Here is a 25,263-nt window from a genome sequence, read left to right on the forward strand (position 1 = left end):
ACTATGGTGGGGAGCGTAGGCAGGCCGCCATGGGAAGGGGCTCGGAGCTGTGTTGAGGGATGTGGGGAGTTAGAGGCCTGTGGTGGGGCGTAGTTTGGGGGTACGGCCTTGGGATTGTGTTGGGGTAGTCAGGGCCATAGTCAGTGAATGGTTGCGAGAGTCAGTCCTGGCAGCTGCTCAGGCAAGAAGCACCCCTCAACCCCCTCGCTCTGCTCCCAGCAGAGCCCCCGCCCCAGGACTGCGGTCGGGGCGTTGTGCGCATGCTCCTGCGGCTCCGGCACTGCGTCTCTACGCCCCCTCGTGGCAAGTCCAGGAGCCACACCCGAGAGACGCATGGAGCGCCTCTGCCGCCCCCGCGCGGCCATGAGGGTGCTGCATCCCCGACGGGACACACTGCCCTGGGCTTGTCCACAAAAACCTTTATTCCCCGAAGTCTCCACGGTGCGGACCCGAGGCCCGGGGTGGTCTAGTTAAGCCGCCGGGCGCACCTAGAATTGACTGAGGCCACTGTGCCGGGAGCTGCGCAGCGAGCTGGCCTCCCAAACGCTCCTGGTTAGGTCCAGACCCGCGGGACTGCCCTTGGCGCCGGCCCTTGAGGGCAGGAGGCGAAGCAGTTGGCGAAGAACGGCTTGGCGCAGCAGAATGTACACCCAGGGGTCCAAAATCTGGTTCCACGAAGCGAGGCGCACGGCCAAAAACAGCGGCCGCTGCAGGGAGTTGGAGCCCCAACCCGCGATGGCCAGCACCACCAACACCTGCAGGAGAAGAAGGTGTCAGCAGTGGGGTGGTGTAAGGAAGGGGGACCGGCGAAGGGTAAGGGCTGTGATGGATGGGGGCGTGTCTGGAAAGTAAGGTGGCTGTGAGGAGGGACGGAGCGCCACAGTGAGAGTAAACAGGAGTCTAATTGGGAAGGAGCTGTGGAGAGGGAAGAAGCGAGAGAGGCGGGGCTAGAGGGCTTGGCAGAAGCAAAGGCCTTCGGCGGATGTGCGCCCAGGCAAGAAAGAAGTCCTAGGTATCCCAAAGGACAAAGGGGTTAAAGAGAAGAGAAAAGGGGTGGTGTTAGTGGGAGGAGGCTAGGGAATTAAGGCACCTAGACGGGTGGGGTTGGAGGAGAGGCTTGCATGGGTCGGGATGAACTACAGAGACCCCAGGAAGGAGTAGGATAAGGGGACTGGGAGAAGTGGGACATCAGAAAGAGCCAAGGCAAAGCGTGGGTTGGCAGGTGGGGCCTCGAGGGGGCGGAGCCTTGGCTGGGTCAGGGAGAGTACCCAGGTATCGCAGGATGAAAAAGCGTGGGAGGGGCGGAGGAGGGAGCAGGAAGGAACAAGGTTGGAGGGGCGTGTGCGCCCCTCACCAGCAGGGGGCTCCAGCAGAAGCAGGACACCACCATGATGCCCACGAGCTGGCCCACCATCTCCACGTCGTGGGCGCGAGCTCTGCGCGCTGAGCCGCGGCCCAGGGAGCCGCCGGGGACGGCAGAGGCCGAAGCGACGGACGAAGAGGACGAGGCGGAGGCCGAGCGGGGTCCGCGCCCTCCCCAGTGACGGCGGCTGTCAGGGCCGGAGGCCGGGGAGCGCCGTCGAGAGCGGCGGCGCCATCGAGCGCGCAGCAGGGCCAGGCCGCTGAGCGTGTTGCACACAAGCGCGGCGAGCAGCGCGGCTAAGCCGAGGCCGGCGAAGAGGCCAGCGAGCAACGCCTGGCGCCAGCCGCCCCCCGGACCCAGGCCGATGAAGCACCACGTGCCCGGGTACTGCAGCTCGTAGCGGCCCACGCGCGCCAGCGGCAGCAGCGCCACGGCCAAGGCCAAGGCGGCCAGGGCGGCCAGAGCCAGGCGCGCGCGGGCCACCGAGACGCGGGCCGCGTGCAGCAGCGGCCGCGTGACGCCCACGCAGCGCTCCACGGCCATTCCGCAGCCCAGCAACAGCGGACACAGGCCGAAGAAGACCATGCAGCCTCCCAGGAAGTGGCAGGCGCCGCCGGCCGGCGAGCGCCCCGCCGCGTACAGGCGCAGCACCAGCGCGCCCGGGATCACATGGCCAGCCAGGTCGGTGGCCAGCAGGCTGGCGACGAACAGCAGGAAGGTGGCTGCCGAGCGGCGGCGCCGCAGACGGCCCGTTGCCTGCGCCAGCAGCGCCAGCGCCAGCACGTTGGACACGGCGCCCAGCGTCATGGAGAAGATGGGCAGCGCGGGCGACGCGCCCGCCAGGCCCGACGGCGGTCCGGCAGACGCGTTGGGGGCCCCGGGTGCCGTACACGTGGTCGCCTCGCCTGCCAGGCTCAGGTTGAGAGGCCCGCAAGGGCTCATGTCAGGTGCCGGGGGTGGGGCTGGGGAGAGGAGAGGAGGGGATTGTGAGGTCCCACCGCTGGGCGGAGACCAGCCGGTGGTCCCATCTCAGATCATCAGGACCCATTTGACGCCATGGTGTTCTTCTGTGGCCCCTCTGCCCCTGGCAACTCCAGATGACTCTGGCTGTCCCATTCCTGACCCACTTCTCTGCCTCTCACCAGCCCATCTCTTGCTTCTGGCCTCAGTCTGCCCTCATTGCCCCCTTCACTGTCCACCACGGCTCAAGGGCTCCAGCCCCACCTGTCTCTGTCCCCACCTCTGGCCTTACCCACCTGCCTCACACCTTCACCTCCCATCTTGACACCACAGCAAATTCCTGGCCTCTGGCCCCATCTGATACCCACTGACCATCTCTGACCATCACCATGTCACCTTTAACGCAGTCCCATCCTGGATGCTCACAGCCCCACCTCTGCCACCATAGGCACATCTCTCCCCACCACACTGTCTGTTTCCTCATAGCCACATCTCTGTCCCCACAGACCCATCTCTGCCCCCACAGCTTCGTCCCTGTCCCCAGAAACCCATCTCTGTCCCCTTGGCCACATCTCTGTCCCCACAGCCCTTTCCCTGTCCCCAGAGTCCCATCCCTGGACCCCACATTCCCATCTCTGAGCTCTATTGCTGTCTCTCACCCAGGCTCTACCTCTGACCACTGCTGCCTCACCCAGGACACCCATAGTTCCGTTCCTGCCAGCTCCATGTCCCTGCCTTAGAGGCCTCAAGGCTGACCCAGCACCACCCATTCCTTGATACCCCACTGGTGAGGGCTGAGAGGACTGAACTGCCTGCTGGCTCACATGGGAAGGGAGGTTGGACAGACAGATGGGGCTGAGAGTCAAACACAGGACAGACTAAAGAGCCAAGGCCCCATCCTTCCTTGCCTTCCTCCCCCACTAGAAATCCTTGTGCCCCAGCCTTCTTACCCGGCACTGGCTGGGACACAGGGTCCCCATTGCCTGCTGCTTGGCCCCTGCTGCCCCGCTGCGCCGGCTGCCCCGCTGCGCCCCGCTGCGCCCGCGCCCGCTTCGCCCCAGCTCTCCAACAGGCCGCTCCCTCCCTCCCTCCCTCCCTCCCTGGGCGGCTCCTCCGCTCCCTGCCTCCTCCCGCTGCCCGCTCCAGCCTCCAGGGGCTGGTTCATTCAGCACGCTGCCCGCAGGGGGCCTGGGGTGACAGCGACCCCTCTCGCACTCCTGGCAATGGTCAGGGGCCACTCTGGGCCCCAGCTCCCTCATGAGGAAGGGGGGACCTGGGAAGTCGGCCTGGGCCCACATGACCCTCTCCCCCTGGCGGGGTGGGAGCAGCCCCCCCCCCCCCAGGCCTGGGCCTCTCACCCGCCTCATTAATAAAGCGGATAAAATCTAAACACTGGAAAATGTGAGTGTCGCTCAAGGCAGGCTGGGGTGGCTCAGGGGGTGCCGCTTCCCCCACCGGGACTGCCAGGTTGGAGGGCTAGCTCTGGGTAGGGACAGCAGCAGCCACTTGCCCTGCCAGAGCCTTCGTGGGTGGGTCGTGGTGGGCAGTGCCTTGGGTGGATCAGCTTGGGTCAGGCCCAGCCTGCCCAGGAGATCCGCCCATTATTTACACAGGGGCTTAAAGCCCAGGCTAGGGCTGCAGCGAGTCATACCCTGGGAAGAGAGAGGAAGGAGGCTGAAGAGGGGGCAGGGGAACCAGGAGGTCCGGTGACCAGAAGACTCTCTCCTGCATCCTTCTTCAGGACGTGATGAGCGCGTGCATATGCGCGCAGAAGTCCCAAGCCCTCGACAGCCACACCTGAGGACACACAGCTGCAGCCTCACCTCCTGCCCTGAGAAGTAGGGTCACATCCCTGAGGGGCACACGAATACAGTCTCACACCTGAAGATACACAATCATATCCCTTAGCACCCCAAGAACAGCCACCATCACTCCAGTGCAGCGACAGCCACGCCCCTCGGAGCCTTGGGGTCAACCATCGTCACATGGAGACAGTCTCACCCCTAGCACCAGAGGTGCCCAGTTACCGACTCTAACACCCACTTTTCTCAACACCCTGAAATACAGTTCCCTGAGAATGGGACCATCACACCCCTCAGTGCTGGCAAATACAGTCTCACTCAGCACCCTGAGCAAGGCACACGATCCGCTACCGCTGACACAGCCCCTCAGCCACACCCCATATCACCTGCAGATGCCCCCTAATGGTCCAAGACAGGGCCCACAGGTGCACACGCCATACACCTGAGACACAAGAAGTGGCATCCCCTGGACACCCCAAGATCTAGCCACTCAGCACCTCCCCTAGAAACAGCAACACCCAGAGACACACAGCCCTGAACAGCCTGAGATGCGAGCACCGGGCCACACCCTACATGGGTTCTGCCAGTGATATCCACAAACACCCTGGAACCTGAAGGCAGTCGTCAAACCCTGTTCCCCTGCACACAGACCACCAACAAATAGGCCTACCTACTCAACACCAAGACTCACACAGCCACACCCCTTTGCACCCAGAGCTATTAGCACAGACACATGAAGTGTCAGCAGGTGCCCAGGGATGCCCGGAGTAACCCCCGTCCCTGCCCCCAGCCCAGCCGATCCTCCCCACTTCCCCCTCTCAGGGCCCATAACCTGCACGTTGGAAGTGGGGAGCAGGAGCAGGCTGGGCTCAGATCTCCCCTCTCAACTTGCCCCCAAACATTCCTGCGGGGACCTCTGGCCCGGTTCCCCTCGCTCCAATCCTGGCTCTTCCCTCCAGGTCTGGCCAGGGTCCCACCTCCCCCTTTCCTGATCCCGCTCTCAATCCTCAAGGATCAAGTGGGTTGTCAAAACAAGCACGCTGGGTTTATGTCCAGCACAGAGCACGGCGCGCCATAGACGCCGGCAGACCCTGCACATCCAGAGTCAACTGGGGCAGGGTTGCATCAAGGCACTCCCCAAGCCTCAGAGCGTGTCTCCTCCCCAACAGCACTCGTGGGGACAGACCTGAGACTCCATCTTAAGCCCACCCCATCCTGCTTTCCTCATGCCTCCTGGCCCAGGGCTGTCTGCAGTCCTGGGTTGTAATGGGCAATAGCCAACAGCCTCACGCCCACTGTTCACATCAGGCAAGGGGTGGCGGGAAGCCTCTTTCGAGAGAGACCAAGATTTGCACCCTCAATAGGGCTGAGAAGCTCCAGCCTTGCCTGGAAGCCTGGTGGCTTGCAGCCAAGAGCCTCGTCAGGCGGAACGAGTGGGAGGGGGCGGGTGGCTGGGGCCAGCTCCTAATTCAATTTGGAGCCCGAAGAGGATGGATTTCAGCTGCTGCATTCTTTCCCAGCCCCGTCCCACCCTCCTCTCCCACCCCGAAACCACCACACAGGTCCAACAGCAGATAGATTCTTTATGTTCAAGGCGGCAAATTCAGATACAAAAGCCCACCGCCATCATGCCTCCTGCCCCTCGGTCCGGGGCTGGGCTGAGGGAGACACAGGGGGCCAGGGAGGAAGGGAGTTTGGGGGCTTCACAGCAGACTCATGTTTCAAATGCGGAGGTAACAGACTCCACAGTGAGGGGGCTCCTCTGGGGGTGGGGGGTGGTAGAGGGGGAGGGTATTATTGCATTTGCTCAGGGGTAACACCCCCCTGCTGCATTCCCTGCGTCAGGAAACTAGGGAGGTCACGACCCCCAAACAGAATCCGAGGCCCCAGGGAGACAGAGGGACCAGTTTGGCAGCTGATGCGGAAAGTGTTGGGGGTTGGGTGGCCGCCCAATCTGGCTGGTCCCTCCCCGCGCCTGACCCGGCTGAGGTAGGTGGGGAACAGGGCGGAGGTGGGGGGGCTGGGGACCCCGCTGGGAACTGACGAGAGGGTGGTACCGATTGGAGTGGGGCAGAGGCCCGGTCCCCCACCCCAACTGCTCCACATCGTCCTAGGGCTACTGAGCTAGGCCCAAGCTGGACGCTGGGGTCCGGGCTGTGGTGTCCCCACCCCAGAGGTTCCCACCAGGCCTGGCCCAAGTCATCTTGAGGTCCAGCAGGAGGCCTAGTAGCGGCCAACCTTGGCGTCCCCAATGGCCCCCCAGACGTCAAAGACGAACTCGTCCGGGAAGGCAAAGTCACCAAGCCGTTCATCCAGGGCCTCAGCCAGCTCGTCCGGGTTCCTTTTGTCCTTTCCAAGCTCCACCATGGTGGCCGCTGGAGGGTGACGGGGAACAGAATGGAGACACAGATGGCAGAGATACTCAAGAGAGACCCAGCCCCATGGGATCTAGGAGCCCCTTCCCCCAAACTCCCACCCCTCCCCAGACCCAGGTAATCCCCACTCACCCAACTCTGTGTCCCTGATGCCCATGTAACTCTCCAAAAGGTCATCCACCTTCTCAATGGCCTTCTCCTCAAAGGCTGAAGGCTGGGGGGTGGAAGGAGGGACATCAAAATAATGTGAATATAACTGTAAAGTGTATACACTTTCAGTATATAAGCCCACAGTTCATCCTCACCACAACCCTGCAGCTGTCAGTATTATTACCCCCATTTTACAGATGGGAAACTGAGGTCCACTTGCCCAAGACAAGTCCCAGGGCTAGGAGGTGGCAGAGGTAGATTTGCATCCAATGCTCAGAGCCCCTCGGCTAACAGGTGATGCTGCCACCTATGAATTTCACAGGGAAGGGGGGCTGGGGCCTGACTGGAACACTCACCAGATCCTCTACTGTGGCAGGTCCCCGGGATCGGAGCCGGAGGGTCCCACGGCCAGTGCCCAGCTGGGGACCGGAGCCAGGGCGGCCACCCCCTGAACGCATGCTTATCATGTCTGTGGGAGGCAGGGAAGGGGTGAGGGTTGGAGAAGCCCAGTTCCAGCGTGTTCTGGTCAGGAACCCAGAGGGCCCGGCCTCAGGCAACCGTCCACCTTCTCCAAGCTTCAGTAGGCTCTGGGGGAGTTGGGGGCTGCGGTGACCCCAGGAGGGAAGGACTCCTGACTTGGTCTTAGCATGGGTGGAGGAGGCGCAGTCAGGGGCTGGGAATGGAAAAGGCTGGAGGGGGGACTGCAGGGGCCTACTTCTGCTCCCAGGGCCTGAGGGACAGGAAGTGGGTGGGTTCTGGGTCTCCAGCTGCTTTCCCCAAGGCCGAGGGGGTATAGCCACAGACCAGCCCTATCTGCCTGGGGAAGTGTTTTAGAGTCCCCCACCCCCACCCCAGGGGCCTTGGGCCCATTCCTGGGAGTTAATGAAGCCAGGCAGAAAAGTGGGGAGGCTGGCACAGGGCAGCCAAGCCTGGCTTCTGGGAGCTGGGGTGCTGGCCAGGGTTGGGGGCGCTTGGCTGGGCTAATGGCTCCTGGAAGCTGGGTGTGGGGGCAACTTCCTCCTTGCCTCCATCCTCCTCCCAGGCTGGGCAGCCAGCCAGCATCCCCTTCCCAGGGCAGGGTGGAGCGGGCCCTCCCTTTCCACTGTGGCCAGCTGGGCTTGGGGCACCACCTGCTGGTGGCCCTTGGCACTGCAGACTGGACCAAGTCAACAGGGTGACCAAGCCGCACAGCCCCTCACCAAAGGCCTTGCGGGGCTCCGTGAGCTTCAGCGTGAAGGTGCGGCCTCGGGGCAGCTCCTTGAGCAGCCGGGCCACCTCGTAGTGCCGGCAGCCCAGCAGGCTTTGTCCGTTGATAGCCTCGATCATGTCACCCACGCTGATGAGCTGGATGTGGTCGATCACGCTGCCCTCCTTAATTCGCTGTGGGGAGAGGAGCTGTCAGCCCCCGTGCCTCTGCCCTTGGGTCCTTACCCTAAAGATCAGGTGCCCCACCCCCAGGCACCTTGATGAAGGCATAGCCGGCCCCGTTGTCTGTGATAGTGAGCCCCAGCGCCTCCTCTGACTTGAACACCTCCACTTCCTTGCGCTGCCCCTTGACGTGGGCAAAGATGAAGTCCTCCAGCCCGATCTGGCCCCCAAGGAGCTTGTCCATGTCCACTTTGTGGGTGTTGAGGGTGCAGAACATCACCTGCAGGGGTGGGAGACATTCAACCCACATCTCCCTCCTGCGTCCTCTGTTAATCACCACCGGAGGGGGAAGAGAGGAGAGCTGGTAAAGGCCTTAGGGGGTCCCCACCCCAGTGCCTGACCACCCATGGAGCCAGGGCAGGGCCCCCACTAGGATGTCAGCTCTGCTAGGGCTGGACTGCTGTCCTAGCAAAAACTCTGCTGTTTCTAGGGCACAGAGCCTGACACACTGTGGGTGCTCAGAAAATGACTGTGGAATGAATGAAGGGGCACAGATACCCATCCTGCCTACCGAGACCCCTGCATCTACTTCCTGCTCAGTCCCACTGTCACCCTTCTTGTCTCCCTTCCTTTGACCACCAAAGTCCTTGGGGTTGGACCTCCCGATGAATCAAGGAGAAATGAATCTTGCATCTGACCTCCAGCCCCCACAACCCACTGGGGCACAGGCCTCCCACTGCCTGATGGGAATGCAGCATCTGGCTGTGGCCCCCCAGTTCCTCTAGCCCAGCATCACGGACGCCAGTGCCCAGCTCCCCAGTGGGTACCTCGGCAGCTGGCAGCCGGAAGGCCTCAGCGATCTTGCCATACAGCTCCTTGACGTTGGTGAAGCCCTCGATGCGGCCAGTGGGGCTGCCGTGGGCCAGCTGGGTGTGGAACACAAGGCGGGGCCGCAGGGCCGGGGGAGGGGGGGGCAAGCCCATTTGGGGCCCCCCAGCCCCACCTCCGCCCAGGGGCCCCGGCTCCCCCACGCCCAGCCCACCACGGCCTGGCTCAGCCTCTTCATTTTCCACCAGAGGCGGCGCCTTTTTCCGCCGCCCCAGTCCCAGCGGCATGAGCAGCGAGAAGACGGGGCGTGCCCAGGAGATCTGCAGGACAGAAAACTGGGCTCAGGGCCTGGGCCGTGGCCTCAGGCTGCCTCTCCCCTCCAGGTCCAATGAAATATTTAGAAAACAGACTGGCCTCGATTCAAAATCCAGTCCCAGCACTTACATGCCTGCACAGAAGTAATAACAGCAGCTAGTATCTACCACAACCCCATGCTAACTGCTCTGTGATCTGAATCCTAACACCACATCATGGGGACCATAGTATCCTCCCCACAATGCGGTATGTGATGATGTGGATATGCCAGAGTATGTGATCATGCCCATTTAGCAGATGAGAAAACAGTGGCTCATAGAGGTTGTTTCCCTTTATTTTCCTATCGGCTGTACTTATAAGTGCTGTGTACCAAAAATTTCTGATTCTCCTCCTTCAAAACATATAGGCAGATGGCACTTACTGACCTCTTTGTGCCTGGGCAAGCATGTGACTAGTTCTGGCCAATGAGTTGTGAGAGGAAATGACACATGACATTTCTGGGTTGAAGGATTTAATTACTGGAGCAGGTGCCTCTAGAGGTCTACTTCTCCTGGTACGGTGACCAGCCACATCTGATATGGTGGGAGCCCCATCAGGCCTGGCCCTGAGTGACCACGATGAATGGAACTCCCTGCTGAGCTGCAATGGACATGTATCAGGAACAAAAAATAAACCTTTGTTGAGTTTGGCCGCTAAGAGTTCGGGGGATGTTTGTTACTACAACAAAACCTATCCTAACCAATATACTTTTTTCTTTCCTCTCTTTCAATTTCTTTCTTTCCCTCTCTCTTTCTCCCTCCCTCCCTTCAAACAAATATGTTTTGGGGACTTACTATATTTCATGCACCTTCCATAAGACAAGCAAAGTCCCACATTTCCTTACCCACAGTAAATAAAGAGACTGTGATGAGTGGGTAATGGATGAAGAAAACAATCTCACATGGATAAATTCTAAGAGTTTACAAACACACACACATATACACATACACATATGTATACATATGTACGTGTATATATATATGCATGTATGTGTTTAAGTGGATACATATATATACGTGTGTGTGTATATGTTTTCAAAAGCTTTATGAATCATAATTCAAAGCTGTAATTAGTAATTTCAAAAGAGTTTGCTACAAGGTACACCTATGAAGGTGAGAGAAGCGGGGAGGATATAGCTCAGTGGTAGAGTGTATGCTTAACCTGCATGAGGTCCAGGGTTCAATCCCCAGTACCTCCATTAAAAATAAATAAATAAATAAACCTAATTACCTACCCCCCTCAAAACAAAACAAAGCAAAAAGATAGAAAATCTCCATGAATAACTCAAGCATACTATTGAACTCCTGTGCAAAATATATGCTGATAATATTAAAATAGCTTCTGTTATTTAATGATAATAATAAAAAAGGACAAGCAACAAGGTCCTTGACTAGGGCCACCATGAGGAGTTACACAGGAAGTTCACTGTGCAAAAGCACCAGACTCTGGTGCAGTGATGTGTCTGCTGGGAGGAGGTGCTGCCTTTTTCTGATTTACTCCCAGGTGCTACACAGGCTAGCTGGGGCTCTGTCCACGCTGTCCAGAAGCACACAGTCCAGAGAAGATGCACAGTGAGCAAGCAAATGTGTAAATATCTAATATAATTTCTAAGAGTGTATGAAGACAATAAAATGAAATAACTGTTATAGACAAGGTCAAGGAGGGCCTCTCTGAGGAAGTGAAGCTGAACCTGAGGCCTGAATGACAGGAAGAAGTATCCGTAGGTGGATGTGAGGCAAGAACGTTTGGGCAGAGGGAATAGCCAGTGCAAAGGCCCTGAGGTGGGGAAGTGCTTGACATGCTTCAGGAATAGCAAGGAGGCCCGTGTGTTTGGATCAGAGAAAGGGGGTAGCAGGAAGAGGTGACAGGCAGATTGTGCAGGGCCCTGTGGGCCAGAAGGAGGACTTGGGCTTTTGGTCTGAGTGAGGTGGCAGTCATGGGGGATTCTGAGCAGACTCATAGATCAGCTAGAGATCTGTGGCTGGCGTGGAATAAGCAACGGGAGAACAGGCAGAGGGCAGGTAAAAGAGGTGAAGGCGGTCAACTGCGCAGGGCCTTACAGACTCAGAAAGAGTTCAGATTTCACTGTTAAGTTACACATCCTTAAAAAAAAGATGTTTCACAGGGAACTAGACTCAATATCTTGTAGTAACTTGTGGTGAAAAAGAATATGAAAATGAATCTATGTATGTATATATATGACTGAAGCATTATACTGTACACCAGAGATTGACACAACATTGCAAGCTGACTATACTTTGGTAAAAAAAAAAAATATATATATATATATATATAATGTACATATACGTATATATATATACACACACAAATTAAAAAAAATCACACATTCCCAAGTCACAGAAGCTGGCTGCACCCTCCTGTCTGACTCCCAAACCTGAGGTCATAACTTCGATCCTGTCCCCAAAGCAACTCAATGTCCCTGGATCTCAGATGCCTGGTCTGCATGGGGAAAGTCTGTCCACCTGGCCAGCTTGTGGTGAGGATCAAATTATGCCAAATTATATTTTTCTGTGTAAAAGGGACTTCCTGCTAACCCTAACCCTCCCTTTAGACCCCTCTTCCAGGGGGCTGTCCTGGATTCAGTCGAGCCCTTGGGCTTCACCCATCCCCATTCATTCATTCATTCATCTGTTCTCCAATACCTCCTCTAGTGTCACCTGGCCCAGCCCCATCACCACTCACCTAGACTAGTGCAGTTGCCTTCTCTGTGTCTCCTGGCTTCCACCTTTGCCCCCACGGTCTCTTGTTGATACAGCAGCCAGAGTAAGCCTGTAAAACATAAGTCATGTCACATTGGTTCTCTACTCCAACCCTTCCCAGGGCACCTACATCGCTCATTCCCTGTAGCCACATGGCCTCCTCCCTGTTCCTTCAACACACTAGGTAAAGTCCAGCCTCGGGGCCTTTGCACCGGCTGTGCCCTCTGGTATCCACACAACTCTCACTTCTTTCTGGTGGAAAACATATGTCATTCATTCAGCTTGTTTACTGTTTTCTGAAGGGGCAGGGAACTTTGTCTGATTTATTCCTTCCTCTAGTCTTAGTGCAGAGAACAGTGCCTGGCACATAGCAGCTGCTCAATAAATATTTGTGGCATAAATGAATGGATGGGCGAATGATCCTAATATTCACCAGCCCACCAGTCTCTGTGCCCATCTCTGGGGAGACAAAGAAGCACGGGCCGTAGTGCCTGCCCTCAACAGGGTCTTCTTGTCTCCTTCGCAAGAACACAAGCCCCACCTCTGTGGTCCCCCATCCCTCACTTCCCAGCCTCATGCTGGACACAGAGGAGGTGCTTCAGAAGACAGGGAGTGCATCCCTCTCACCTTTTACTGTGGTTTTGTTTCTCACTCCCCTCCTAGTCAATGATACTAAACAACTTTTTGTGATTTATTAACTACTTGGATTTGTCCTTTTGTGAATTGCCTGTTTAAGGCTTTGACCATTTTTTAAAATTGCAGGGTCTGTTTTTAATTGCAGCTCCCATCGTTTTTCTTACTGGTTTGTGGGAACTCTTAATATGTTCTGGGTACTAAAAATAAAATAAATTCTGAAGGAATAAATCATTACTGCTCCGTCAAGTTACTTCACTACACTCAATGATGCTACCAAAAAAAAAGGGGGAAGAGAATAGCTGAATGGTAGAGTTGGCACTTAGCATGCACAAGGTCCTGGGTTCAATCCCCAGCACCTCCGTTAAAACAAACAAACAAACAAACAAACAAACAAACCTAATCCCTCCCACAAATAAAAACAAATAAACAAAAAATCTCAAAAAAAAAACCCCACCAAATCCTCACATCATCGCCTCCCCTGGTTCCCCTTCCACCATCCCCTCATACATCTTAGCAGAATGCTAAGAACATAAATCTGAAACCTGGATTCTCCACTTACTAGCTGTGTGGACTTCAGCAAGTGTCTTAAATTCTCTGAGTTCCAAGGAAATCATGCATGTGTCTGGAAAAGTTCCTGGCACATAATAAGGGTTCTATAAATGCTGGTGATTATTACCACTATTTCCATCCATATCATCCTTCAGTCAGTTGCCAAGATTCAAACTTCCTTCTCTTCCCCAGGGCCCCACATCCTGACCACCAATTCCCAACCTCCTTACTCTGCGTACACTTGATGCCCTGGTTCAGCCTGGCTTTGTGTCGTCACCTAGGGAATGATGGTGGTGAGGGAGGGATGATGGTGGTAAGGAAAGTGGGTGGTGATTAATGAATTTGCCTTCCAGGCCAGAAGAGGCAGAGTGGCGTGGGTTCAAATCCCATTCCTGTCACTTACCAGCTGTGTGGCTGTGAGCAAGTCACTTCACTTGATGGGGCCTCAGTTTCCTCATCTGAAAAACAGGCAGAATTCCTGTCTCTTGGAGTGCTTATGGGAATCCAAAGAGATCACGCAACTAACTCGATTAGCACTTTGCCTAACGTTCGACCTAAGAAAGTTGTTATTATTATTGTCATCATTATTATTGCCTCTTCCCTTGCCCAGAACATCCCAGTCCTCTCTGCATGCTAAGGCCTACTTCAGGCCACCTCCTCCAGGCTGCCTCCCCGGCTTGCCCCAGCCTATTGGAACTGCCCCTGTGGTCCAGACAGCTCAGGCCCATGAAGTTAAAATTACATGTTGCTCTAGCAGAACGCTTGTCTTTCAGTCTTAGGCTGTTATTTAACTTCATGACTCTATTTTAAAATGTAAACCAGATCGCATCACTCTCTGGCCTCAAATCTTACGACATTTTCCCACCTGATGGAGGAAAAACTCTAAACTCCTTCATGTGACCCAAAGACCCCTGCAGAATTGCTGCTTTGGGTGCATCCTGGCCCAGCCACACTATTCCAAGTTTGGTCCAGCCTCAGAGCCTCCTCTGGCTGTGCCCCCTGCCTGATCTTTACAAGGCTGGCTTCTTTTTGTCATTCAGACCTTGGCTCCAAAGTTGCCTCCTCCAAGAGCCCCCTTGCCCATCCCCACGGAACTACCAAGCCATCCTCTCATAGTACTTATCACTCTCTTTAAGTATCTTCTTTATTTACTTGTTAACTTGTCTGTTGCCTGTCTCCCCCTGTTAGAATGGCAGCTCCCCAAGAACAGGGATTTTTGTCTGGTTCACTATTGTATCCTCTGTGCCAAGAAGAGTGCCTGGCACATGGTAGGTGCTCAATACATATGGGTAGCATGAATGAATGTCTTATGCCCCCATTCTGACTATTCGCTGAGCCCTCCTATCCTCAGAACACTCCCACTGTAGAGTTGCTAAGTGCCACCTGCCCACCACATTCCCGGTCTCCCCTCAAACCTGAACACCGGGTGGGAGAAAAGGAGTTTCAGCCCCAGCACAGAGCATGTTGGCGGAATCCCAGCATCCCCACCCATTCTTGCCTGGGAAGGGCCAGAAACTTAATAACCCCACAGCCACACAGAGTTGCAGTGGGGGGAGCAGGAAGGGGAGAAGGGGGGGTCCTGGGAGCTCACATAAGCTGGGGGAGGGGGGCCACCACCCTCAAGCTCCCCTTTTCAGCAGGGTTATTGCTTGGCAGAGGAGGGCGGGAAGCCTCTGATTCAGTCTTGAAAAACCGGCTCCTGGGTGTTACCGGGGAGAACGCCTACTGTCCTCAACCCGGGCTTACCAGGGGGGCCCAGCAGGCACAGGACCCTAGCGTCCTGGCCTTCTGCCCATCTCTCCCGTAGATGTCACTGTCTTCTCAGGACCCAGGTATTCTGGCCTTGGCTTTCCAGCTCAGGGGAGAAGGGACATGGGGGCAGCTTTCTGTTTGAGCACCTGGTGTCTGGTGACCTCTTGGGGGGAAGCAAAGACCAGCAGGTGTGGCCTAGATGGCCTGTCTGGTTGGAGGGGTTGGAGAGGGAGGAGCTAGTCTGAAACACCTGAGCCTTGGAGCCACTGGGCATCTAGTCTAGTGATTGAGACCAGTTCTGGACACCGAGACATGGGTTTGAATCCCAGATCTGCCATTTACTAGCTGTGTGACCTTGGGCAAGTCACTCCACCTCTCTGGGTCTGCTGCTTCACCTCTGAAAGTAGGAGCAGCACCTTCCGTGAGGTGTTTAGACTAAGTGATACACGTGGTAAATATCTGACACGGAAGTGTTCAATAAATGCTAGCCAGGATGATTTTTTTCGTTATTATCATCCGGACCTTAGTCCTCTCCAGGCCCCTCTAGGCCCTGGAGGACCGGGATGTGGCCAGCTCCGGAAAGTTGCCCGGGCAGGGCTCAAAAATACCGACCCCGTGCCTGTCCCCGATGGGACCATAACTGCCCAAAGGTGCAGAGGGCTGGGGTGCGGCTGGAGACCTCGTCCCGGCGGCAGGGGGCGTGTACCCCTGCCCCTCGTAGGAAGGCAGACGACCCGCTGGGAAGGGGCCTGGGGCATCCCCCGGCTCAGCCGAGACCTCCAGTCGCGTCCATGAGGCCGGCCCCACCCTGCAGGATCCTCCGGATCCCCGCGGGTCCGTGATTCCGCGGGTCCACACCCGGGTCCTGCGAGCGGCCGCGATTCACCCTGTCCACGGGGAAAACTCACCTGCGCCGCCACCGCCGCCACCGCCCTGCGCGCGCCCGGCTCGGCCCTCGGCAAACTCTGGCCCGGGCCTCTCCTGCAGCCGCGGCCAGGGGGAGGGGCCAGCGCCGGCGTCCGACCAATCAGGAGCGGCCGCCCAGCGCTCGCGGCCAATCCCGCTCCACGCCGCCCCGCTCCGGGTGGACCAGAAAGAAACATTCCAGAGGGATCCCTGAGCCTCACCCGGCTTCACGGCACTCCCCCGCGCCGCGGGGCATTGGATCTTCCCGCCCCTCCTAAGCCGCGGCGGGCTGTACCACCCCAAGACTGCGGAGGGGGGAGCTGTGGCTGGGCCCCGGCCAATCTCAGGGAAGGAAAGAGGTCAGCGGCCAATGGGAAGCTGGGGCCCCTGGACCACGTGCTGTTGGCCGAGAGTCCGCGTGGGGTGCCCTGGGTGGTGAGGGGCGGGGGACTAGTCGTGGGAGTCAGGTGACCAAGGCTGAGTTTCGGGGAGAGGCTGCAAACTCCCAACGTCCAGAAAAGTGGACCCTTTAGCAGACCCGGCAGGAGGCCAAGGGCTGCCCCCAATCCAGTCCTCCCCGCCCCCAGCCTGCCCCTGCCCCAGCCCGGCCATCCTCGAGGAGGATAAAAAGCTGCATTCATTAGGGGCGGGCGGGGAGTGGGGTCCGAGATGAATAGGAAGGGTCCCGAGTGTCCCTGCGCCCTGGATGTACAATAGACAAGGGCATTCATTCATTCATTCATTCACTCACTCATCAAATATTTACCGTGCCCCTGCTCCGTGCCAGGCTCTATCCTGTCTCTACAGACACATAGACGAGTAAGCTGAATGAATGTGCTCCTGCTAAAGGAAACAGCGCGTGCAAAGACTTGGAGGTCAGACGGAGAGATAAAGCACACTGTAGGAGTACAATATCGCAGGAGCTAGCAAAGCAGTGCGAAAGGGTGCAACGGAGAGGAAGACAGGAGCAAGATGGCCTGTTTGAATATTGGTTGACTAAATTTATTTATTGCGAATATTTATTGAGCACATACTATGTGCTAGATTACAAAGGATACCCAAGCCTCTGCCCTCAGGGAGCTGACCTTTCATGAGTCTGTCTCCTCTATCTGACTGTTCCCCTCACCCCAGTCTGACACAGAGCAGGGTCTCAGTACACGTGTGGATGAAAGAAGTAGGTAATTTCACCATCTCCAGGTTTGGCTTACAACCGGGATTTTTCAGGTGGGAGCAGGTCCAAGAAACAAAGACACAATCATACTTTGCCTAGGCCAGGACACTCAGCTCCCAGGACAGGTGAGATTTCCTTGTTCTAGCAACAAGCCATCCACTCAGGCAGCTGGGGCCGGACCAGGAGTTCGCTGTGTATTCTGGGAATTGTAGTTCTAGGAGACGTCTAACTGCTTGAGCCTCATTGAATGATTAGGTCTTTGTAGCCCCTGCGTAAGCTGCTCCACATTCCAGCCCTGTGAGGGCCTGCAGAGGGACAAAGTGAAAGGGAAGAGTGGGCCCTGGGCTTAACTGATGAGGACTGCCCAGCCGGCCCCACCCAGCTGGCAAACACCAAGACTGCCGCAGCAACAGGCGCAGCTATTGTCCTTCTCTTCCTGTTCTGCTGACCTCTGCCACCCACACTGAGCGATCAGTTGCTTCTGGCTAGGCTAGCGCCCTCGGTGGGACTGTGTCTACTGGCCTGCTTGTGCCTGGCATCTGAGCTGTCTCCTACACACCTGGAGAGGACAGTATGTGGGCCATGGGGACAGCAGAATCCTGAGCAGAATCCACCTGAATCCACCTGTTGACTGATGAGGAAGTGCCCAGGGAGGGGTGAGGGGGTTGCCCAAGGGCACAGAGCAACACTGGACATCTCCTACTTGATTTAATAGCTCAAGAGACATGCCTAAAAACAGGCTAGGAGGCCCAGCTGGTGAGGAGATCAGATTTGAGTGCTACCTCTGCCCCTTTCAGGGTGGGGAGTTCCAGAATGCCAACTAATACATGCAGAAGGAACGGATGAGTTAGAAAATCATCATTTTGCAGCCGCCAGAGGAATGATTGATTGAGGCACTGCCTGTCAATGGGGAAGTGGATATTCAGTCTCAAAGGACCAGATCACAGATAATTTGTACATTTCAGTGGAGGAAAGATCCCTTGGAAAAGGCACAGTGGAGAACCTGGCAGTCACCACCTTAACCAAGTGATCAAAGTTAACATCACCACTGATGGAACAGGCAGTCCTCAGTATGCCCCCTGCTATGCTGTATTACCAAGAAGGACACAAAATCACCTTCGAGGAACTTGGTCCTGCCAAAAGTAACTTGAATCTAATCACAAGGGAAAAACCAGACACATCCTGATGGAGAGATATTCTTTAAAGAAACAAAAACAAGCTGAAGAATTTCTGCCTTTGTCAATAAACCCTATACAGCAAAACAAAACAAAAACAAAAACAAAAAAATGATCTGGACTCTTCAAACAGATCTATGTCATGAAAGGCAAAATCAGTTCTTTACGTAAATGAATGAATGTTCCAAAACACCTATAGCTAACATCATACTTAATTATGCAAATTGAATGACTTCTTCCTTTTATTAAAATTAATTTTACCCATTTCTTTTTGCTATCTTAATGTGGTGGCTAGAAAATTTAAAATCACATATGCATGGTTCTATTGGATAGTGCTGGGTTGTCAAGCCCTTTTCAGTTTCAATAACGATAATGTGTAGACAGAGCTCCCTATGCGCCAGGCACTGTTCTAAGAACTTTAGTAAACCATTCAACTCTCCTAACAACTGTGTGAGGTGGATACAGTGTCAGACATTGCAAACATAGTCTACCACCACTGTGTCAGGTGATGATTCGCTTTGTCCATGTTATTCTTTGTTGGAAGGAAATTTTAAATTTCAGAGTAACAGAACATATACATTTTGTGTTTTGTGCCTGTGAAATTTCATTAAGGAGGCCCTTTCCACCCTTAGATCCCAGAGGTTTTGTTTTTTTAAAAAACCCATTCTGTGTTTTTTCTTTTCCTGTGTCTTTATTCCTTCTCTATTCTACCTCATGTTGTGGGGGAGGATACACTCATATTTCTCCATAATCTGCTCTGCTCACCAGCTCTGTGACCCTGGGTGAGCCCCTTCCCCTATATACCTGCCCAGTTTCCTCTTATGTAAAATGGTGATCATAATAGGACCCACTTCTTAAAGTTCTTATGATTATATTAAGATGAAATGAGCTATTCTGTGTCAAGTGAGCACTCAGTGAACACCAGTTACCATTATTAAACTGTTGAGGGCATAAAGATGAATAAACAGTATTCATAATAGAAACGCGATAGAAATAGATACATATATTAAGCTCTTACTGTGTGCCAGGCCCTGTGCTAGCTGCTTGTCAGGAGTAATTCCACTGGATATTGCCTGTATTCTATAGAGGAGGTGACTGAGGCTCAGAGAGGGGCAGCCACTGGCTCAGAGTTGTACAGCAACTAGTAGGTGTGACGCTTTAGCTCCATCCCAGCACAGGTGATATCTCTCTGCACTTTCCTCAGAGCAGAGCTTGTTCCTGAGATGTGGGGGACAGGTTGGACCCAGGACTAATAGCACTGATGGACACTGTTTTGGCCAGTGATCTTGGAGTTTGATGGCTTGGCTCTTTGTGGCCTGGGGTTGGGCTCCCCCTGTTAGCTTGGCAAGACTAGACTCAGCAGGATGGGCCTGGAGGGAAGGCAGAGGAGATGTCCCTAACTAGGCTGGGTCCTGTGGCCCCAGGTCTCAGCCCCAGTGCCAGCACCTGCCTTTGGCTGCTGGATTTCAGGAGGTCATGAGAGAACCGACTAGTAGTGCTGCTTTCTGGAGGGCCAATGGGCAGTTCTCCTTTCAAAAATACATCTCCAGCCCTTGCCCACCACCTCCTCTGCCCCCACCTGATCCAGCCTCATCACCTTCTGGGCTTGATTTCTCCTGATCTCCCAGCCCCGCCCTGGACCCATCCCTGTCTATTCCCTCCACAGTGGCCAGAGGGCACCTGTGAGCACCCAAGTCAGGTCCCATCCTTTCCCTGCTAAAGACCCCCACCAAGAAGCCATGTGCCCTTCAAATCCTTCCATGAAATATTTCATCTGGAGTCAGGCCTGGCCACATTGCTGTCCAGAATAATCTTTTCCCAAAAAGTTGGACCCCCGGTGAGACAAACTACCTAGATCTTAACTCCAACTTCCAGGCGAAAGCAAATCACCCATGTCCCTCCTGACCCAAACTTTTTCAGCTGGCTTCTCCTCTGCCTCAGGCATGCAGGCCTGCCTCAGCAGGGCCCCAACTCCGGCACTGTCTCATACTGGGCACACCCCACTCTACTCTCTCCTGCTCTCTCTGTTCCAGGCCTCAGGGCCTCATGCTCCTGGCTGGGCTCAGCCTCGCTCCTGGCCTGCCTAGGAGCCTCATCCACGGGGCTGCAGCTCCAATGGCCCATCTGAGCCCTGACAAGCTCCTGTCCCTAGGCCCGCATGCCCAGGGCCTGCCAGACTTCCTCTCTCCAAGTTCTTTGGTCATGGGAAGTACTTTGCCCATTGTAGGTTGAATGGTGGCCCCCCCCAGAAGATATGCCCGTGTCCCTGAACCTATGAGTGTGACCTTATTTGGGGTAAAGGTCTTGCAGAAGTAATTAAATGAAGGATCTCAAGATGAGATCATCCTGGACTAGGGTGGGCCCTCAATCTAACCAGTCTCCTTATAAGAAACAGAAAAGAAGACACCGTGACATAAAGAAGAGATTGGAGTGATACAGCCACGAGCCAAGGGACTGCCAAGGACTGTTGGCAGCCGCCAGAAGCCAGGAGAGGCGTCTGGAACAGATCCTCCCTCATGGCCTAGAGAAGGAACCAACCCTGCCCACACCTTGGATTCGGACTCTGGCCTCCTGAACTGTGAGAATAAATTCCTGTTGTTTTAAGACACCCAGTTTGTCTTACCTTCTTGCGGAAGCCACAGGAAACTGAAACAGAGGTCTGTGTTTTCCGGAAGACTGTGAGCCCCACCCCCACCTCCACCCCCGCCACCACTGCTTTGTCTGCCTCTCGCTGGTCTCCTGGGGCCCAGTGTTGAGCTGGCCCTCAGGAACTGTGCCCAGTGACTAACATGTGAATCGTGAAGTAGGAACAGGACCCTAGGGAAGAGGGGCTCCCCTGGGGCTAGAGAGAATATTCACTTCTTCCAGGTAGGAACTGGAGGAAGTGGGGTGTGGAGAACCCCTTGCCAGGAGGAACCACCAGCAGACCTCAGGGCTGGGTGGTTCTTCCTCTGCACACTCCCTGACATGAGAAGTGACAAGGTAAATACTGCAGGTCTGAATCACTTTGTCAGTCAATTACTCATTCAACAAACACTCACAAGGTCAGTTCTGGGATAAGTGCTGTACTGGGTACTGGTGATGCAGATACTACTAGGACACGGTTGGAGACCTCAAGGAAACTTGAGTTGCTCTGGAGGGGATCCTTCTGGAGTGTTCCCAAGGCTGTCTCTCCTCCCCTCATGACAAAGAGGGAAGTTGTCTGACTGAATAATCCCAGAGTTTGAGAACTCAGAAGAAATCAGACACACTGTCTCCCCCTCTGCCCACCCCCTCCCAGCACCCAAGTGTGGAATCAGCAGACCATGAAAGCATTCTGGTTTGTGGGAGGGAACGCCGCTTTCTGTACTTTAAGGACTAGATTTTAATAGAAAATATAGATGTCTATGATGTCTGTTGTTTGTTTGGGGCTAATTTGAAATGGAAGGTTGGTGTGTTGAAATTTCAAGAGACAGATGATATAGTTCAGGTACTTGAAGTTATACAATAAAATGACGTTCTCCCTCACTTCTCCCCGACAAAGGAAAATTAATACACAGTAAAACTCGCAACGTTTTCAAGCTCCTGCCTCACTCAGGAAGAGCCAAAGTTCTCCAGTGGCCTCCCCACTCCTGCACCACCTGCCTCAACACACCCTGCCTGCGCCTCCCACCCACCTCCTCCTTACTCCGGTCCAGACTCACTGGACTCCTCTGTGTTCCTTAAACTCAGGCACACTCCTGCTTCAGGGCCTTTGCACATGCTGTTCCCGCTGCCTGGAAGGCCCTTTCCTCAGTATTCACAAGACTGTCCCCTTACCTCCTTCAAATTCTTGTTCAAATGTCACCTTCTTAGTGAAGCATTCTCCAACCACATTACTTAAAACTGGACCCAACACTCCCTGCCCACTTGTTTTATTATGTTTCCATCACTCTTGTCACTATCTACCATATTTGATGATTTATTTATTTATTCTTATTTCTTTCTCCCCCCACTCAACTGTCAGCTCTGCTAAGGCAGGAATTTTTGTCAGTTCTGTTCACTGCTGTGTCCCCAGCATCAAGAACAGGACTGGGCACACCATAGGTATTCAATACATGTTTATTGAATGGACGGTACTTATTATGTCTTGGGCACTATGCTGTGTGCTTCAATAATTAACAACTAATGAGAATAACTAATATTTAAGGAGACTTGGGGCAGGTTTTCTCCAAAGTGCATTAGAAATATTTGCTCATGTTAAATGCACACTTGCTAGAAGCCGGGCCTGTGGGAAGTTCTTCTCAGGGGTTAGCTATCTGAGTTCTGGCTCTGGGGGAGTGAGAAGGTGGAAGCGGCTATGATTACCTGTTTCATATGGGGAGAAACTGAGGCTCTGAGAGGAATGCAGTGAGCAGGAATGCAGTGAGCAGACCTTGAACTCCGCACAGCCACCCTCCAGAAGTCAAGTTCTTAAGGCCCTGTTTTTTGGCTTCTCCAATGCCCTTCCTTGCCCGGTTTTCACAACACTTCTATAAAGTCTGTATATTCATTAATCCCATTTTTGAAGGAGGCCAATGGGACTCAGAGAAGTGAAGTCACTTGCTCAAGAACACACAGCAGGAGTGGCAGAGCCAGGAATCAAACCCAGGGTTGCTCAGACCCGGATCCTGATGTTCCACTGCTGCAGCTGAGTGAACAAGTTGTCACAGGACAGTGTGGGAGTGAGCCTGCTTTAGGTACGGCTTCCTCAAGCTGGGTGAGGGCCAGGGCTGGAGCTGAGGGTCTCAGGGGCTTGCCTGGGGATTTGGTTCCTGGAGCTTAGCCGAGAGCACTGACCTGAACTCACCTCAGCCTTTGGGGTTATGAGCTGTGCGCTGAGAAACTTTCACATTAGGATGTAGTGATGATCGCTGATGCAGAGCGTTTGTTCCATGCCAGGCCCTGTTGTGTGTTTATATCTCTGTATCTGTTAGCAAAAATTGCACCTCGGATAAACCTCATTGGCTATGATGCTGCCACTGTGCAAAGCTTTTATCTCTGTATTTGGAAATCCTTACAACCCTAAAAGGACTACTATTATGACTATTTTACAGTTGAAGAAACTGAGGCACAGAGAGGTTAAGTTGCTTGATCAAGGCCACACAGCTAGAAAGTGGTCAAGTTGAGGTTCAAACCTGGAGGTAGGAGCAACAATAGAGGAGGAGGGGCCACCAAACACTGAACTAGATCTTCACACCCAGCTGGGCAGGCTTGGCAGAATGACTGTGTGAAAAAACAGAAATGAGGAAGCTATTTCCATGACATGTGAGAAAAAAAGCAGAGTGTACAGTATGTACCACTGTGTAAAAAAAGAAAAATGTATTCATGCAGCATCTCAGGAAAGGCACAGGAGAAACTGGGAACATTCACTGGGGGTGGACTGGAAAGCAGGGTGGGAGGTAGGATTTTTACTCTGTGCCCTTGAGAATTTGGTTTTGCGATTACACAGCCAAAAATTGAAACTGAAAATTTAGAAATTATGCTATGCTTATATAAGCAGACTTTCTTTGAGGATGCACACACACACACGTTTAATAAAAGGGAAAAATCTCTAACGCCATGGGGTGTGTGCAGCGGTACAGAAGGAAAGGGAGCTGCTGGCCTTGGGGAGGGAGGGGACTGGACTTTCCACCACAGGCAGAATGTAAATTTTGAATTTTATACCGTGTGAATCATGTAAAAATGTGATGCTGCTGGTGCTACCGGCAAAGATGAGGTAGGTCCAAGAGAGGCAGCTCCGCATGCACCGTCGTGGAGGGAACTCTGAAACGGGCTCACACAGGCTGTGCGGGAAAATAAAATAACTGTTAGGGGGAAGGTAAAGAAGTGAGGAGGGAGAGGTCTGCCTGCTGACGCACCAAATGCCTGACACAACCTGGTCCAGTGTGGGCAAAAACCCGCACCTGAGGGGCAGGCTTTCTGCCCACTAGGGTCCTTTTTGTCTTTTTCACTGTTAACATTCTCCTCCAGAGTCACACTGCCCCGCCCACCACCCTGGGCAGGTTATTTCTGGAAGTTCCCAGAACTGTTAGGCTTTGCACACATTTGTGCTGGTGGCCCTTGGGTATGAAGTTCACAGGGACCTGCTACATAATAAAGGAGACTGCGGTGGGGTGGGTAGCAGCCCTGGGTGTCTCTGACCCCAGCTGAACCCAGGGCCATTTCTGCAGTAAATGTTATCTTGGAACCTGAGGCAGCTAACAGATCTTGTGATAAGGTCCCTTTTGGCTGATACTCCAGGGGTCACCTCCCAACTAGGATGGCCCCTCTGGGCTCAGTGTGGCTGCTCTTCTAAGAAGAGACCCAAATACTAGATTTGGGTGAAAAGCCCTGTTAAATCTGTGCTAGCCAAGAGTCACCACTAGCCAGGTGTGGTTGTTGAAATGTGGCTGGAGAGACCAAGCAACTTAATTTTTTGTATTGAATCTAAAAGAATTTCCATTTTAAAAAGACATACGACATTTCCATCACTGCGGGAAGTGCTCTTGGACAGCACTACCCTTAGACTGTTTTCAGTGGTTAAACTGTTCAGTGGGAAAGGAAAGCCACTCCTACGTTGACTTTAAATGTGTGCTACATTTTCACTTCCAGACGTTTTGTAGCAAAACAGTGATTAACACTGTTTTGGGGCTGTGTAACTACTTACCTTATAATAAAACCAGTTCCTTAAAGCAAGTTACAAAGTAAAAGCAGTTTCCCTGGCCTGCAAATAAAGGGAGGGCAGGAACTAGGTCTCCAGGGCAGGGCTAGTTCTGGGCTGGAATCCTGCTCTGGTTTGGAAAGGGCCGGTCTGACACAGCCTGTACTAGTAGAAAGAAAGAGGTAGGGGGATTATGAGGGCAGAGTATACACCTCTTGGCCCCAGCAACCAGACCTTGGAAGACCAGGAGGGATCTGCTTAACTTTGGCCACAACTTTCACAAAGAAACAAGCTCTGAGTCCACTGGGCTCTTTGGGTGCCTGGATCCAGAGTCCAGTGAGTTGGATGTTCTCCACCCCACATCCAGCTCAGGGAGACTTCCCTCTCCCTTACAGAGGACTCCTGCCTCCTTACCACCCCTCCCTTCCACCCCACCCCTACTGCCTCTGGAAGGATGCCTAGACCCCACCCCAGCCCATCAGTAGAGCCCTCAAACAGAGTCGCAGGACTCCCC

At 54.2% G+C, this 25,263-nt stretch overlaps 2 protein-coding genes across 6 annotated transcripts; both read right to left on the reverse strand.

The window, feature by feature from the left end:
• Positions 1–404: 404 nt before the first annotated feature.
• PTGER1 (prostaglandin E receptor 1) lies at positions 405–3,391 on the reverse strand. Its single transcript, XM_031437453.2, has 3 exons — positions 3,274–3,391; positions 1,355–2,325; positions 405–755 (listed from the first exon to the last, which is right to left on the reverse strand). The coding sequence occupies exons 2-3, from the start codon at positions 2,303–2,305 to the stop codon at positions 489–491; spliced, it is 1,218 nt and encodes a 405-aa protein (XP_031293313.2). The 5' UTR covers positions 2,306–2,325; positions 3,274–3,391; the 3' UTR covers positions 405–488.
• Positions 3,392–5,691: 2,300 nt separating this feature from the next.
• On the reverse strand, positions 5,692–20,767 carry GIPC1 (GIPC PDZ domain containing family member 1). Of its 5 annotated transcripts, XM_031437456.2 has the most exons (10): positions 15,766–15,914; positions 13,509–13,563; positions 11,904–11,990; positions 9,587–9,800; positions 8,846–9,166; positions 8,113–8,298; positions 7,850–8,030; positions 7,007–7,119; positions 6,633–6,714; positions 5,692–6,500 (listed from the first exon to the last, which is right to left on the reverse strand). In XM_031437456.2, the coding sequence occupies exons 5-10, from the start codon at positions 9,131–9,133 to the stop codon at positions 6,349–6,351; spliced, it is 1,002 nt and encodes a 333-aa protein (XP_031293316.1). In that variant the 5' UTR covers positions 9,134–9,166; positions 9,587–9,800; positions 11,904–11,990; positions 13,509–13,563; positions 15,766–15,914; the 3' UTR covers positions 5,692–6,348. The 5 variants fall into 5 exon arrangements, with proteins under 5 accessions (XP_031293316.1, XP_064335991.1, XP_064335992.1 ...); XM_064479921.1 differs by lacking the exons at positions 9,587–9,800; positions 15,766–15,914 and adding an exon at positions 20,733–20,767; XM_064479922.1 differs by lacking the exons at positions 9,587–9,800; positions 15,766–15,914 and adding an exon at positions 17,025–17,224.
• Between the last annotated feature and the right edge of the window lie 4,496 nt (positions 20,768–25,263).

Source organism: Camelus dromedarius, chromosome 27, assembly GCF_036321535.1.
Source record: "Camelus dromedarius isolate mCamDro1 chromosome 27, mCamDro1.pat, whole genome shotgun sequence".
NCBI lineage: Eukaryota > Metazoa > Chordata > Mammalia > Artiodactyla > Camelidae > Camelus > Camelus dromedarius.